This window comes from Hylobates moloch, unplaced genomic scaffold (assembly GCF_009828535.3).
Source record: "Hylobates moloch isolate HMO894 unplaced genomic scaffold, HMol_V3 SCAFFOLD_3, whole genome shotgun sequence".
In the NCBI taxonomy this organism is placed as follows: domain Eukaryota; kingdom Metazoa; phylum Chordata; class Mammalia; order Primates; family Hylobatidae; genus Hylobates; species Hylobates moloch.
Window position 1 is genome coordinate 36,674,254 of NW_026652278.1, and position 17,556 is coordinate 36,691,809.

Sequence of the window (17,556 nt, forward strand, 5' to 3'; positions counted from 1 at the left end):
ATATTGTTTTAAAGCAACTTAATATATTTTAAAATTTTATATATACACTCTCAAAGGTTCTTCAGGTGAGGTATGTAAACATTGTCTAATGAAAAATTTCAATGTTTCAAACCAACAAATTCACAGCATACATTGAATTTTCATCCATTAAAGACACAGTATATTCCTACACTCACTAACATAGTAGAAATCCAGGCCCAAGAGATACAGACTGATCTTCCGGGTGGCCACTTGCAGAATTTCTCATTTCACTGCTTCTGGAAAGACACTGTCACACAGGCCAGGAGCACACGCTTGGTACCAGGAGAGCGCTAGGCCCTCTGGAGTCCCTGTCCTTAGGCAGCTGGATCACTGGCTAAGACTCACAAGACAGCAAAAAGAGCACAACTGAACAACTACGAGATCAACCTCAGCAATGACAACACTGGGAGGAACCAGAAAGACCTTTAAAGGAACGGTAGAGATTCATTTTAGAGCTCCCTGAATCCACAGCCGGATCAGCAGCCCCTGCCCTAAACTCATTCAGAAAGGTTGCAGCCTAATAAGAATAAAAATCCAACGTGGCACCTGAGCTTCAGTTAAATTGCATGGGCCTCCTATGGCCCCCTGGCCCCTCAAAGGCATTCATGCTAGCCTCAATTAGGGCCCTGGGCTGTGCTTTTCATACAGGTTGGGGTTGAATTTCTTAGTATCATAATGCATATGAGGAAATAATGCCATGAGTTTACAAAGATGACCAATGCTTGCACACAGCATTGGCCAATGACCTTGGAGGAGCTCAATTTTGAAAACTACTTGTTCCCTGAGGGTAAACAGCAGGCTTCTATTGAGATTAAGTGAGGCTAATATGGGGAGTTTTCATACACGGTAATAAGACTTGGGGAGCCTCAGGCCAGAATTCTATTGTACCCCCACATAATCTACAATGCCCCATTCCCCCCACCCCCTACCACCACAAGAAGTAGTCACCTCCCCAATGATACAATACAGGTCAATTTCTTCCCTCTTGCTTGCCTTCAGGCTCAGCAAGGGAAAGTTTTATCCTAATGCACCCACTTCAGTCTAAAAAACACTAGTGAAAAATTCCAAACACCATCATAAATACAAAAGAGAAGACATATTCCAAAAGCCTAAAAAACTACATTACTTCTATTAATGGTTATCTGGGTGTGGGGTATTTATTTTCACAAAGTTTAGGACGGTCAAAAAGAGAGGCTGCTTAACAGCTTTAGAAGTCTGCTGAATTGGACACGCTGGGAGAAATGGAGGAGTGACTGCCCTCTTTATACTGACCTACATGGTGCAATCCCAGACACGAAGGCAGCTTTAGACATTTCAAGCCCAGGCACAGAAGAGGCTGATATGAAATGGGCTAGGTTTTAAAGGTAGGTCAAATATAGCCAAAGGACATTGAACTGGCCACTTAAATTTCTATGGTAACAAGTCTTACATTTACTCTATAGCCAAATGAGCTTTGCCTCAACTAGATTCTGGAAACCCTATAAATTCATGAAAAATTGCAAAATTTTCCATCTACGTGCCCAATTTTGATATGTCTGGTGCTGGCAGATTTCTCATCCACTGCTAGAGTTCTATGACATGAAGGAGCGTGCAGACAAACAGAAGCAAAAATTCAAGTACAGCAACCTCTCCAGCAAAGGCAAGAGGTCTTAGCAAGAGCTGTTCTACCCCCACCCTATCCTCTGAGACAAGGGCCAATGTGGGCCCTGGAATAAATGTTATTACCTAGGATCTTATTGCTTATGGGCAACACATCAGAAAGAACACCTGGAAATCTGCTCTGCAGATCTGGGTACTGACCACTGACCAGTTTATCATACACCTGTGTGTGTGTGTGTGTGTGTGTATGTGTATATATATATATATATATATATATATACACACACACATACATACATATAATATATATATAACATAACCAGATGAGAAGAAGGGGCAGTTAAAGCTTAGATTTGATGTAACATTACAGATCAAAGGCCCCAAACAGCTCTCAACCTGCTGGTTTTTGTTCTTTCTCCATGTGTGAACTGTGTTATGAAAGGAAGTCCACTGCTCAAAATATATTCTATAACACTACAGTGCTAACCAACATCACTCAGAACATGAATTTGTATACAGCACAGGTAATAAATATTTTTAGAAAACTATTTACAACATTACTTCTTCTGAACATTTAGACGAGAGCAAAATTTATTTCTTCCTGCAAAGTTAAAAAAGTTCTGACTGTCTAGTTCAGTGCTAAATTCCCTGGCACCTAGTTTCTCATTCACATTTCATCTTAAAATCAGATTTGCTTACAAAGTCTCTTAGAAAAAACATTCTCCAGCATTACTGTTCAAGTGTCTGCCTCATTCATTTAGAAAAGACAAAGGGAGGCCGTGAGAAAATATGCAAATTATGGTTCAAATGGATGACAAAACCCCTGCATGCCTAGTCCCAAAGCTCCCTGCTGTCCTGGAGTTGCAATTCTCAGTCCAGCCAGCCCTGCACAATGAGGATCATGACTAACATGGGGGTGCCCAAGGACAGGGCACAGGGAAGAGGAACATGATCATAAAGCACTGGTTCCATCCCATCTAGGGGTGCTCTGAATTGTAGGACAGGACTCCTGAGAAGTAAAGCTGACCACATCTTAGAACAGATGGTATCATTCTGTAACCACTGGTTACAGGGGGACTGGCCCACATCTGCACAGATGCACACTGAGACAGGGAGAGAGGGGAGGAGGAGGAAGAGGAGAGCCAGGTGCTCACGAGCAAAGTCAAGGTGCAGAAGGTAACATGCTTATCTCCCATGATTAGAGTGTGAATAGGTGTCTTTCACCAACATGAAAAGGGAACTGGAAATACACCTTAATGCTTTCTCTAGGCAACCAGTGGTTTCTCCATATCTCACAAGCATGGGTTTGGATTTCCTTGGGGCTACAACTAAGGCTCATTTTCCTGTACAGGCTGTTAAGTGTACAGCTGAATGTACCAACTGTGCATGCAAGAAGTAGGCTGCGTGGGGCACACCCGATGCCATACAGCTAAATGTACCAACTGTGCATGCAAGAAGTAGGCTGTGTGGGGCACACCCGATGACATGCCTGGCACAGCCATACCCACGATGGGAGTCCCACTTTGTTGTGGGACGGGGTGACAGTGGGGGAGACGCGCTTCTGTTGCATCTGTCCAAATACAGTGAAGGTTTCAAGGCCACACCTTTCTGCTTTCACTGTTGTTTCGGAGCTCAATGGTTGAGCATGGTAGCTGGGGAGGATGGGTGGCTAGAAAGAACACTTTTTCGAAAGCCCTTTCGACAGTTAATTTTCTTGTTAAAATAAATACTTTCTATAGAAGTATTTTAACAGGAAAATATCACTATTTACACAGTGAAATAAATTCCACAGTGGTGTGTATAAATATTATATATACGTATTTGAAACCAGTTACTAACACAGTCTCCGAGAACTATTTAGAATGCAGAAACCACACTAGTGAAATCAATAACCTTAAGCTATAGTGACTTTAAAAATAATCCCTACCTGTGGTATAAATATACAAAATTATGCAAATCTTGTTGGTATAGTCTCTTTCCCAAAAATTAGCTCCCAAATACCTCAGCTTTAGCTACAAGACAACTATGAGGTGCAGATCACAGAAAACTGGGGTTAAAAAAAAAGTGGATAAATTGAATAGCATTTAAACCCAACAACTAAATACTAGAGGAAAATAGAGTTTTGAGAGAAAAATGCTTCTAATGTGACAAATTTGTATTCAGGGCTGCACTGGGGAAGTGGGGACTGTCCCAGAGAATATGCCTCCTGGAAGGGGGGTGGCGGCATAAGCAGACGCAGGAGGAGGAAGGGCAAGGTGCCAAGGATGGCTCCTCAGAACGAGCAGGTGACTCGGGCTGGGCTGGAGAGCCCTGAACTTGTTCTGTCTAAAGCTGCTGGTGTCCTGACGAGATGCCACAGACATGCTGGTATTTTTAAGAGAATGTGTGGTCTGCACTCGAAAGTCAAACAGGCAAACACCAGGCATTTATGTTCACATATCACAACCAGAGCTTGAAGAGTGAGAAACCTCCAAGTATATGATACAAAAGAGAAATGAAGGGTTCTAGGGGTAAAACAACACATCGCATACTTTCAGGGAGAGGCACTATTCTTGGCTTTAAGTTCATGAGTAATTTGTTTGTGCTGAACTGCTGTTAATGGAATGTCTACTACAGTCAAGTTCACTCTGATTCATAAAAATGAAGACTGTACTTTTAAAGACTGCACTTTTAGTTTTCACTACATACCCTAATAGATATGATCATATGCCCACAATTTATTAACAAGTAGACAATCGGCAAAGGGGGATAATTTTTCTTAACGCAAAAGCATTATTCAGGAATAATCTGTAACAGCAGCTGTGTACTGAGATGAACAGGCAAGATACTCTAAAATCTAAAAGAATTGCTGGACTGTATGAAAAAATGTTGGAGTATATGAAAAAAAAAAGTTGTGCCTGTCTACACAATTTGATCTTTAATGACTACTATAACGATCAGTAGAGCTTTTCTACAAAAGGGTCAGGAAGTAAATATTTCAGGCTATATCGGCCACATATAGTCGCTTTCTTTTTTTTTTTACATAACACTTTTAAAAAGGGTAAAAAATCCATTTGTCCAACCTCTGGCATATTGTAATACCATGAGTACCTGATCTTTAAATGGACAGTCTATGCTTTCATGAGGCATGCATACTGAGCACCCCGTGTGGGATGGTCCCAGCTAGGGGAGGAAGTATGTGTGTCTGTGCTCACCCGGCAGCACAACCACACAACTGCCCCTCTGAAGGATGGAGCAAAGGACATCTCCTGAGCACTGAGCATCAAGCACTGAGGCTCTGGGAAAAGGAAGATCAGACAGAGAGGAGGTAAGTGGAAGGAACTGAGCAGCTTCTGTTCAATCCCAAGGCAAAAGCCTGAGCAAGGACACACTCCACGAAGTGCTCAGGGTGGTTCCCCGGGCCCCAGGACGGCATGACACAGCACAGCACAGCAAAGCCCTGAGAGCTCTGAGTTTCTGCCTGAGTCTAATTATCTATAAAGGAAAGAGAATGGACCCTCAAGTCTTCCAATCCATCCATTGTAGAATACAGGATTCTGTTCTGATGTTTCAAAGGATGAATTATATTGAAGGCTGCCTCAAAAGACTTCCCAGTCTGGGCAACACAGCGAGACCTCATTTCTGCTAAAACTGAAAAAAAAAAAAAAAAAAAAAAAAAAATTAACTGGGTGTGGTGGCATGCACCTGTAGTCCCAGCTACTCAGGAGGCTGAGGTGTGAAAATCTCTTTGAGCCTGCAGTGGGCGTCATAAAAATGAAGACTATACTTTTAAAAGACTGCACTTTTAAACTACATATCCTAATAGATAAGACCATATGTCCATTGCACTCCAGCCTGGGGCGACAGTGAGACCCTGTCTGGTGGTTGAGGGGGGTGGTTGAGAGGGGTGGGGGAGACCCTCCCACAATTCTGCTTGTTTTAAATACAATAATCTTTTTATTTTTCCCCTGAAAAGGATTTGAGAGCAAACATGGGGAAAAGCACTTACTGCTAGGATATGAAGACTGCCTTACACAAATTGATTTTATACTTAAAAAAAATTCCAGTATTTCAGTGGATATCAAGTCATAATAAGACATCAAAGTAATACTAAGAATTCAAAATGATAATTGTTTCAAAACAACTAAAACGATCAGCGATTTGGGGCCACTGACAAAAATTTTTCACTGACAGGACATTGAATCACATTAAAAGAAAAAAAACAGCATAGAAACTCATACTTGTGTTGGTGCGGTGGCTCACTTGTAATCCCAGCACTTTGGGAGGCTGAGGTGGGAGCACTGCTTGAGGCCAGGAGTTTGAGATCAGCCTCGGCAACATAGCGTAACCTCGTCTCTATTAAAAAAAAAAAAAAATATATATATATATATATATATATCCTTATCCTTGAGTTTTTGGAAAAGGAGGAAGACAATAATAGCTTTTCAGTCATACTCTGGTTATAACTCCAATTTTTAAAATCATTATTAAAGCACTTCAAAAGCCTCTATGTTTTATTTGTTGGCTTACCTTTAATAAAATTATTTTGAAAGTATGTGGCTGAAAAGGTATCAGTGCCAAAATATTATATAAGAATAAACAATGCTTTGGGTTTGTGATCAGACTTTGTTTCTACTCTGTGAAAAAACATTTTCCATATCTAAGTGTGACATTCAGAGGACTAAAAGTCCAACTAAAGTAGTCTCAACTAATTTTACCAGAAACAAAATCTTGGCTTACTTTAATAAACAAGAAATAAAGCCAGAGTCAGTTCTGTGTGAGTGAAATGAGAGGCCCAGGCCACATAATTTTAGAACTCTGAATCCCTATTTGCTTATGGGTTCCAGCTCGATAGGGTAAGGTGGCCTTATTTTGGCTACTGTGATGGGTTTTTTTAAGAAGATGGAATGCTAAGGTTGCTCAAGTTTAAGGGGATAGTAGTGCATATCAATATAACATGTCTCCTTTGAAAACAAAATTGAGACAAGGAAAATGGGAAATGAAGAACAGAGAGAAAAGGGCAGAAGAGAGAAGGAAAATCAAGAATATTTGTTCCTGAAAAGGATGACTTTCTCAAGCAGGGATCAGCAGATGTTTTCTGAAGGTCCAGATAGTATCTTAGGCTGTAAGGGTCACACGGGTCTCTGCCGCAGCTACTCAACTCTGCGAAAGCAGCCGCAGACAGTACTTAAGAAAATGGGTGTGGCTATATTCCAAACACATTTTATTTACACAAACAAGCGACCAGCCCACAGTTGGCAGACCCTTGACAGATCATCTGGAATCCGAAAGGCAGCCTGCACAGAACTTGCTGACAGTAACACTACAGCATCTCCAGCTTGTATCACATAGCATGCTATATTTTCCTACTTGGCTCTTAGGTCCACTAATCAACAGGAATGCTGCCCATAAATGTGAATGACAGCTCCCACCCTCACGACCGACCGAACCCATTACAAAGCAGGAAAAGGGGCCAAACCTCAATTCAAAGTAATTATCTTGAAGTGATGCCTTTTACTGATGACCTATCTGAACAGTGAGAAATTCGCCTGCATAGTATGTGATGCATAGAGATCCCATTAGAAAGCACCACATATGTAAAGGGATGACTAAGGGCACCTCTTCTATCCATATGATTTTAGGAACAATACAGCAGGAGACTCACAGCTTAAGATTATCGTTTTAGATAAGGCTGCACAGAAGTCTTTAACAAGGAATCCAAGGGGCTAGCGACTGGTGACTTACAGATACTAATAGCATTCCTATGAAGGAAGCCTCAGCAGCAGAACAAAGGTTCGCAGTCTTCCTGCTGTGCTGCAAGATTGTTACCTGTCTGAGGAAGTGCTAGGGGTGAGGCTCAGGACCCCAAGTGAGGGAGTGGTCTCCTGCATGTCCATCTATAGCAGGGAGTCTCGTGGGATAGAAGATGGGTGTCCTGAAGAGGGCCCTCCTCTAGGGGAGCTATGGCAGAGCTTCAGTGATTGCTTCCCAGGCATCTTCCAGCTTCTCCAGAAACTCAGAGAATACCAGTGTCCTTTGGTCATCAACTTCAGCCCCAAGACTGGGACAGTTATTTCACCGAGTGTACACCCAGGAGAATTCCTTTCTGATTTGTAATCGGAATGTGGGAATGGACTGCTTTTGCATCTGGTGGTAAGCCATTCTTGAAGATGGCTCTGGGAAGAAGGTTTTTGCAAGGTAGGGAAAACAGTAACAAACTTGAGTCAATACCACACCTGAGCTTGGAGGTGGTGTCTGGGAAACTGCTTTGCCAGTACCTGCTGTAGGCAACAAAGGGCCTTGCAGGATTGGCCCTCAAGTTTTGCTGTTTTCTTTCTTCTATTAACAAAATTAACTGAATCAGCAAAAATGAGATTCAACAAATATAAAAAATTCTAAGCTTTTAAGTGTCATAATTATGTAGACTCTTGGTCTATTTAAATGTCCTTATTATAAAGTATAAGTTGATTTTAAAGATGATCCATTGCATTGTTAGGTATATAAAATACATAATACACATTAACACCTTTTCTCACACACAGCCTAGAATGGGAAAGAAGGCTATTATTTTTAAGTGAGCTTTTAAAAATGAAAAAGAACTTAGAAAAGGAATGGAATGAATTACAAACTTGGAACTGGAAAAGTTCCACCCACTTACTACCTTACACCTCTCCCTAACCTAATCCAAGCACCTTACAAGGTAGTCTGTATGCAGCCAAGGGGGCACCTCTTCTGTACAGGAATCAGCATGCCTGACATTGGCAAACATCAGCTGTTTAAGTCACCACAAACACAATATCCAGTGACAACTATATGAAAAGATATTTTTAAAACCTTAAAACCATTTTTTAAGATTAAATGAACCTATTCAAAACACATTAATGCCTCTGTGCAACTTAATGCTGAGAAAGGGTTGCCAACATACACACTCAGCAGTTTTATTAATGTAGGTAGCTCTTGAATGGCCAAAGTCAAAGATACTAAAAAGAAAAAAAAAAAAAAAGACTCATCAGATAGAGAAGACATGAAAAAAAATCAGGGCTTCATAAGATAGCAAGCTTCTCTAGCTATGAAATTCAACACAATTCTAAATTTCTCACAAATCAAATACTTTTCTCCAGTCTTATCCAATCATCAGAAGTTCCCATGATATACAGCAAACCTTTAACAGAATGGGTAGAAGGCCTGTATTATCATGATTTGCATGAAAAAAGTCCATCTGGGCTTATCTAAAGAGATCTGAAACAACCTAAATGGAAAATTTTTAAATAAAAAGGACAGGGCAGCAGCTGTCCATACAAGCCGATTTTGGTGACAGAACCGGTTAAGGAAGCTGACTGAGGCTTCAGCAAGCAAGCCTTTTTTTGTAGAGTGGCCCAGTGGAAAAGTCAAGTACACGCTGCGCTATAATAATGGAGAAAGGTCATAGGCACTAGGTTGAAGCCAATGCGCCTGTCTCAGGCTTCACCTGGGAAAGGCAAACGAAGTCATTAAAATATTGTGGCTCTCACTTCTGAGACACGGAATAGAGCCTGACATGACATGGCAGGAGTGATACTACAAGCATTTAACTACTAGGATGGTGTTAATCAATCAGAATGAATATCTACTTCAACAAGTACATTCACATTGGAGCATACAGCTGAACATCAGCTCTGGGTGTAGGGGGTGTGTGGGCTCTTCACAGATGTTGGAGCTGCTTCCTCTAACTGCAAGGCTGCTCTAACCTTTACATAACTCCATGCTGTTTTAGATCTTTCTGAGTCTGGTACCAAAGTGGTATTGGGGATGCTCACAGAGACACTGGGCTACTTTTAAACCACCTGTCCTTTGCTAATTACTCAACTCAGGGACACCCAAGCACACTGCATGGGGAAGAAAAAATTTTACTGTAAAATTGGGATTGGGAGACATTTGTGGCTGATAACCACGTGCAAATGCACCCAAACACACATGGACATACACATTCTTAAACCTATTACTGGAAATAATAGTTCGGCTTTCTTTGAATATGGAAGTACTCTGGGTAAGAAAGAAAATAAGAGTCATTTTCATCCGAATCATCAAATTACAGCTACAGATGGAAAAAAAAAATCCTAGGCTTTTTCCTCCCAAAGTAGGATGGAAGCCTTGCAGGAGTGCTAGCAAGACCAGAAATGAAGAAGATGGTGAGAACTAGTAATACAGTTTGGGGATGCAAATGATTTTTTAGAGGTTGTAAACAAAAATTAACACTTGTGACATATCTCTTGTCCCATGGGCACATAATTTAGAATACATGCTCTCAAATGACAAAACATTAAAGGTGAGAGGAGGGACCAACAATGAACATGATCTTTTTAAAAAGGGGTAACAGAAATAGTAATCTTTTATAATTATAAATCCTCTGCATACCATAAAATGATTTGGTTTAGCTTTCAAACATCATCTAAACAAACAAACAAGACAGAGAGGGAAGTTCACTGCTGGGGTTTGCAAAGAGGGGCATCTGTTTGTGGGCAGATGCTGCAGGGTGGCTGCTGAAAAGCTCCTTTTATGTGCATGATGGTGGTCTTCTCGGCTACAGTACAAGTGCTTGTGCATCAAGTATAAAATACAAGCCTTTAATCACATAGATCAGCTTTTTAGCTTTTGTAAATTTTAAAAACAAAAAGGATAAATAAGGCACTGTACTTTTAAAAACGAAAACTGCTTGGTTCCAAGTTTAAAACCCAAGGAACAACCAGAATATAATATATAACTTCCCTTAGCCTCAGAGAAGGACTCTGCAAGTTCCCTTCTCCATCTGAGATGCATTTTCTGACATCTCAAATTACGGTGTTCTCCATTAACTGTAAATTTGAAAGGCTTGATAAGCTTATAAAAGCAGATTTAGTTAATGCAAAATAAAAGGTTACTTCTATAGAACAGTTTTACTCTTGGCTACCATCTTTCCAATCACTTTGCATCCAGCCGCCTCCGTTTGCTGAGCGAAGAGTCCAGCTTTGCCTTCAGCTTTCGCTTTCTCTGAGCTGCACTGCTCTCTGGGGTTTTCGTTGAGGGTCTGGCCCGAGTCTTTCCACTACTCTGCTTCCTGTTCGTGGCTTTCTGAGGCCTTGAAGAGGATTCACCGGCACCCTTCTGTTTTGCAGGTTTCGTCAGTGTTTCCGAGGCCATAGACTGGGAAGGCCTTTTGTGTGTATTCTCTTTTTCTTTCCTGGAGGGAGGGCAGCTCTTCCCAGCGGACTTTTTATGGATCTTCACTTTATTCTCTTTCAAAGACATCTTTTTGGGGGGTTGGCTGCTTCTGTCCCTTGCAGCTGGCCTCTTGGCAGCAGGGGTTTTGGTGGCTCCATCAGCATGCTTTTCTTTGCTGGCTTTCACCGCAGGCCCCTTGTTCTTACTATCTGGAGGGCTGCTGCCTTCTGTTCTCTTGCGTTTACTCTGAACTTCTGCTTTAGGCAAGATTTCAGACACCTGCTTCCCTTTCCTTCCCTTCATTCCTTCAGTACTCTTGGGCTTAACAGGAAACCCATCTGCATCCACTTGCAGGGCAAGCTTGGGGGACATCAGAGGGTTGATGCATACGCTCTTACGACTTGGCTTACTTTCCACAGCCAGAGCATCTGGGCTTTCCATTTTCTCACTCTTGATTAAACGTTGCTGGGCTCTGAGCTTTCCTCGAATATTGGAATATTTTCTAAGAATCCGGGTACTGGCTGGAGTGGGCAGGTTTGCTGGAGGATGGCTGTTTCTATCTTCCTTGACTTCCTCTATGCTGTCTTCAGAATTAGGGCTGGGGCTGACATCACTGCCATCTTCTGGCTCCACTTGATCAGGATTCTCTCGAAATTTAGCCCAGAGCTTCTGCATTTTCCAATTATTCTTAGCAGGGGTAGCTCCAGGAAATTTCTTCAAGTGCTTTTTCAAGCGCTCAGCCTGTAGTGAACTGGGATATAGGCTGGAAGGAGCATATTTCTGAAGAGGATGCTTGACAGGGGGAACGTCTCCTGGAAGGCGAGTATTGAGCTTCTTCACAATGACTAGAGACCGGGTTTCCGTTGTCTCTAAGAACCATTTACAAACATTAGATAATTTAAAGTTTGTCATAAAGAGCATCTGAACAGGAGAAAACTTCTGACCCTCCAATGAACTCCTACATTTCCGTGACCTTTTCTTGCTTTTCCAAATCTCTTTCAGTTTATCTGATTTGTTCCTTGCTCTTGGTGTTGGCTGTCCTTCTTTCTCCAACTGGATCCAGCCCTTCTGAACTTTCATGTACTGGGCATTGAAGTTGGCAATGAGCTCTTGGTTCTCCTCCTCAGCACACCATTCCATAAACTTTGGCTGTTCATCTACCATGGTGTCAACATCGTCCTCATCTAGGGGGTCTCCACTCTCTGAAGCTCCATTTTCCTTTGGCATTATGGGGTTTACTTGTGCAGCTTCCTTTTCTGAAGTCACTTTTGAAGCATCCAAGGAGCCCAGAGAATGAGCGTGTCTTAGGTTGTAGGTTGAAGAGGTCAATCTTTTAGGCCTTGGAACCGATTTTGGTGGCCTAGCAGCATCACCACTTCCACTACTCGACAACCCAAGAGAGCTGCATGGGGCATCACTGTCATCATCTTTTTGCTGGGTGTTTTCGTTGTCTGCCTCATTCACAGCTTCCTCCACATGCTGTGTGGGAATATGCCCTGGCTCTTCTTTTGCCTGTTCTGGGTCCCTCTTACAAGCAATACTTTCTGAGGGGATATGAGCGTTCTTCTCATCCATTTTAGACTGAACATAGATTTCCAATCTCTCTCCAGGCAGTGGCTGTCCAGCTGTGGTTATGGGGTCCCTGCTGGGGAAAATCTCTCCTCCTAACTCCTTGACTTCTTTGTCCAGCATGTTTTTCAAAGTCTGCCTGGTGATGATCCCCTGGTGATGATCCCCTTCGCCCTCCTGCTCAGCATCTTTCTCGGAGGGGCGTTCACTGACACTTGGCTTTTCTGTGTCCTCCAGAGCTTCTGTGTGGAAACTGTCAGGTGGAAGGCCCTTAGGTGTTGTCCCACCAGGGTGCCCTTCTTTTTTTGAACGTTTTGCACTAGGATTTTTAGGAACTTTGATTTCAAGACAAGCTGAGGAAGAATCTGAACTCTGATTTCTTAGGCATCTGTCAGCAGAGGAAGAATCCGAAAGTTGACTTCTTAGGCACCTATCAGAGGCCTCAGGGAATTTTTTACCTTTTTTCTTCTTCTCCAAATTCTCTTCGAGTGAGTCAATGCTTGTATCACACGTGTCTTTTTCTGACAGGCATTTTACATCATCATCCTTTCCCTCTAATTTTCCTGTACCACCTGCTGCCTCACTTTCCTCAGTTTCACTGGGGTTTTCATCAGTAAAAGTGCTGCTTTCCTTCAAGAGTGGGTCGACATTTAGCTCCTGGGTGTCTCCAGACTCAACCTCAGCACTGATGCATTGGTTGTCCTCAGCCTTTCCCAGACTCATGGGGGGCTCCAAGCCCATTGGGGAACTCTGATTTTCTGAGCACTGAGGACTTTCTTCTCTACTGACTGTTTCAGGAGGAGAATGAGGCCTAGAAATGACATCTTCACTGCCTCCCCCGGAAAAGCTTTCAGTGGAGGGAAGCAGGTGACAGTCCTGGGGTACACTCATCTCCTCCGTATCCGACAGTGCAAGTGGTGGTTGGTCGTGTTCAGGAGAAGACATCCCACTTGCTGTGGGAGCTGAGACTGTGGAGCCACCTTCTGGCAGGTCCTCTTCAGGAAGGTGAGCAGGGAGAGGCCACACCAGGCTGGAGGCTGTCGTTTCCTCTGACCTAGGGGAGGTGCTCAGATTCGGCTTAATCTTTGTGGGGCAAACCTCAGGCTCTTGAGGTTCTTTTCCAGGTGAAACGTCTCCACCTCCTTCCTTGTGACAGGTTATTTCCTTGCTAGGTTCTTCAGGGTTGTCTTCTCTGGGAAGCTGCACATCTACTGTATGTCTAGGGGCTGGAATTGTAAGGGTCTGCTTAGGAGTGAAAACTGCCTCTGATGCCAATGCTGAGCAGCTTGCTTTTTCCTGGGAGTGTAAATTTCTGGCCAGTGTACGAACAGTTGGCAGCTCACAACAGTCACCATTGAAAAAGTATCCTCGAGTACTCTTTCTGGCTGTTTTCCGAGAAGATAATATTGATTTTTGATTCTCAAAGTGGCATTCTGTTATTGGTTGACTGATATAAACAACATCACACTGGTTATCATAATCATTTATCCTCAGCCCTGATGCCCTTTTACTTTTCCGAGCTGTCTTAATGGAGGTTGATATCATCTTGCTTCTTGAGTGTCCATTTGCCGCTTTGTGTACAGCTGGCATAGGGCCGGGGCCTAACCAACCATCTTTGGAATGATCAAACTGGCCCTTATCACTGGGATGTAAATGGTAACCCACCTTATTTCTTCCCAGAGAGTGAAGATGGTTCTCTTGCTTTGGCCTTGCATCTTGTTCATTTGCCTCTAAATCCTGGCGCAAAGGTGTTTTTGGACACTGTAAAGTATTCTCTTTGTCAGCAGTTCTAGATGAGTTCCCCATAAACCCTGAGTTCCAAGCCTCTTCTGATAAAGCTTTGAACGAATTTCTTTGAGGAATAATACAGGTATTGCCCTCCTCACTATTCTCAGCTGCCATTTTTACTGTAATTAAACTTTCTACTAAAGCTGAACTCTGCATATGGTCTTTACCATCCTCACATATGTTCACATTTGTGTCTTGCTCTTGTCCAGTGGTTTGCCCCTCCAAGCTTTTAGGGATGTGGTGGAAGTTCACTGAGGAACAATTAGATGCAGTGAGGTATCCCGGAGTGAAACTATCCACTGAACTGCTATTAATAGAATTCGGTTTAGTGGTTGGAAGTTCAGAGGAATCTTTCTGGACAACAGTCAAGGCATTCTCTCTTCCATCTACAGGGTTTATCTCAGGAAGAGGCTCCTTGGGGGTCTGTTCCGTCAAGTGTAGAGGGCTGTGAGAGTCTGACGAGTCTACGAACAAATCTACAGAAGCAGAAGACTTCATATTGAGACACAGAGCATCTTTTTCCTTATGTTTGGTACTGAGCTGGGCACAGCCAGCATTGCAAGTGGATACATCCATTGCTCCAGAATCAGAACGCTGCAGGTCTTCAGTGCCTGGTTGAGATTCAGTGTACAGGTCATTCAGAACACGAATGAATTGCTTTTGATGATGAGTACACAGTTTGACCATAAATTTCTCCAGTGGGGACTTCGACTGATTGTTAGAATCTACTGCTTTTGCCTCTGTTGAGTTCTCACTAGACAAAGAAAGAGAAAGAAGGAATTAGTATGGTCATTTACCAAAGAACCATTTTTACATTATAAACTTCACCCGATGTTATTCATTTTATTATTTATTTTATTTTTTGTAGATACAGGGTCTCGCTATATTGGATAGGCTGATCTCGAATTCCTGGCCTAAAGAGATCCTCCTGCCTCAGCCTCCCAAAGTGCTGAGATTACAGGTGTGAGCCACCTTGCCTGGCTATCTATATTATAAAGAGGATGGGTACTTTGGCCAAAACTGCTTCTAAATCTGCTCATATACTTTTGATTCAATAAATATGAATTATTTACCTAATTATAAGGTCAGCCTGTTATAGCCTCAAATTTTAGTGACAATATTCTTCATACGTTAAAAGTAATCATTCAAAAATCATTTTTATCTTAAAGAGAAGAAATACCGCAATACTTTTTTTCAAAAAACTAAAATTTTGACCACACTATTAACTCTAGTTGGTCAACATATACTTTATTTTAGGTCTGGGTATTCCTGTTAAATAATTATTGGTTTATAAGTCCACAACACTGACAAGAATTGAGGTGCACTACAGTACAAATCTTGGTTTAGAAGTACTTACAGAACTTACAGGTTTTTTTTTTTGTTTGTTTGTTTTTTAATTTTTTTATGGAGAGACTCTCGCTCTGTCGCCCAGGCTGGAATGCAGTGGTGCGAGCTTGGCTCACTGCAACCTCTGCCTCCTGGGTTCAAGCAATTCTCCTACCTTAGCCTCCCAAGTAGCTGGGACTACAGGTGCACATCGCCACGCCTGGCTAATTTTTTTGTATTTTAGTAGAGACAGGGTTTCACCATGTTGCCCAGGTTGGTCTCGAACTCCTGAGCTCAGGCAATTCGCCTGCCTCGACCTCCCAAAGTGCTAGGATTACAGGCGTGAGCCACTGCAATCGGCTGAGAACTTACAGTTTTAAGATAGTTTCTCAACATGACCAATTGGTCACGCTAATGCAGGAATCTTCTACCCTTTCCTGGGAGTATAAACGAATAGAAATCAATAACTTCACATACTTTAAATGGTGAGATGACAAGCACGTCCCAATTCGCAGTCTCTTAAGTGAGGAGACAGCTATGAAGCCACACTAAACTGTACAGGCCTGTCACTGCAAGGTAGTAGTATTGTATCTTTACTCAAGCCCACTTCTACATTCTCCGAGATCTTCAATACACCTTTTACAATCATCCACAAGAAATCATTCTATGTTAAAAACCCCTTTCCACCATTTAAGTAAGTCACCCAGGACAAATCCTTAGAGCTTAGCGCAGACAGTGGGGACTGTGTGAAAGGGTGATGCTAGACTCAAGACATGCCACAGGCAATACCTGCTTAGACAGCCAGGCCTTTCACTAGCTGCTTTGTGCTTCCGGATGTCTGGGTTGTACTGAACCCATGCAGTTGGTGTCCAATTTCCTGGAGTTTTATATAATTTCTTAAACTCCCTCTCTTTCTGTATGGATTATAATTCCTCAGGAGACTATTATGTGACTTGCCATGAAATATGGCAGCGCACAGAGGCAGCTTAAATGTGTGAACAGATGTTTGATAATATCTCCTGGCTAATTCTTTTCTTCAGTCTTTGATTTTTCTGTCTCAGTCATGAGGTACCTTTACAGGAAGGCTGACCCTAGACAACCCACGTCACCTCCTACCTTCCCACTCTCCACTGGCTTCTGAGCAGTGGGGTCACAGTGGAAAAGAGCACAGGCTGTGGAATATGGAGATCTGAGATTCCACCTTTGGCTCTGACATTTACTATCTACAGGATCTTAGGCAAGTTACTTCATCTCTCTGAACCTTGGTTTCCTCATCTGTAAGTTGGGACTAGATGTCAGTATCTCAAAGGATTGTTGTGAGATATTAGATAACATACAGGAAACATAAAGTGCAAAGTACAAAAGGGCACGTGCTCAGACAATTTCAGTTTCTGTTCAGGACTTATGTTAAGATCAAGTGGTGAAAAGGTTGCTGAACATATCTAAATACAAAACCAAGAAATTAGTCAAATCTGTTGCTTAACCTAAACTGCTTTACCAGAGAAAAGGCTACACTGTGTTTTTGTTTTCACAACTAACAAGAAAGCAGTTTTAGTCAGTAGTGCCATGGGTTTCTGAAAGGGCCTATATTAGACCATAGATTTGAAAGACTAGAAATGTCTTAGAAAATGCCTACCTCAAACTTTCCAATGATAACTGAATTGTGAATACACTAGGAAAAAAGATTATTATAGAAGTATTACAAAAGGTACACGAGAATGGCGAACTCTGAAGTACATACTAGCAATGCGGACAAAATGTATCAAAGGAAAGAAAAGACGAAAGCAGCTAGAAAAAACCTATTGAGTACTTTTCTATCTGTAAAGTGGACTTAGTAAAAGTTTTAAAAAGGCAACATATGGAATAAGCTCCTCCTGCTTTGCAAGAATGGCAAATATTATCTTCTTCCTTTGGAACAGGCAAGACATCAGTGACACCCTTGGATGAGTGATTGTTAGTTAGGACATTTCCAACTTTCCGACTCAATGAGATGTATAAAGGAGCTCAACAGAATCCTCATGCAGCTGCAGACTTTTCTGCTCATGGAACAGGCAGGAGGAGGCCCCTGCTGAAGGACCCCAGACCCCTTTAGGAGGA

At 42.2% G+C, this 17,556-nt stretch overlaps 1 protein-coding gene across 3 annotated transcripts in view; it reads right to left on the reverse strand.

Annotated features, from left to right (window-relative positions):
* Window positions 1–1,933: 1,933 nt before the first annotated feature.
* The window catches only part of LCOR (ligand dependent nuclear receptor corepressor), a 164,216-nt gene continuing 148,593 nt past the window's right edge, over window positions 1,934–17,556 (reverse strand). For all 3 annotated transcript variants that reach the window (XM_032135412.2, XM_032135419.2, XM_032135405.2), the window contains one exon: window positions 1,934–14,887. In XM_032135412.2, coding sequence (XP_031991303.1) covers window positions 10,537–14,887 — 4,351 coding nt within the window. In that variant the 3' untranslated portion in view covers window positions 1,934–10,536. The remainder of the gene's footprint in view (window positions 14,888–17,556) is intronic.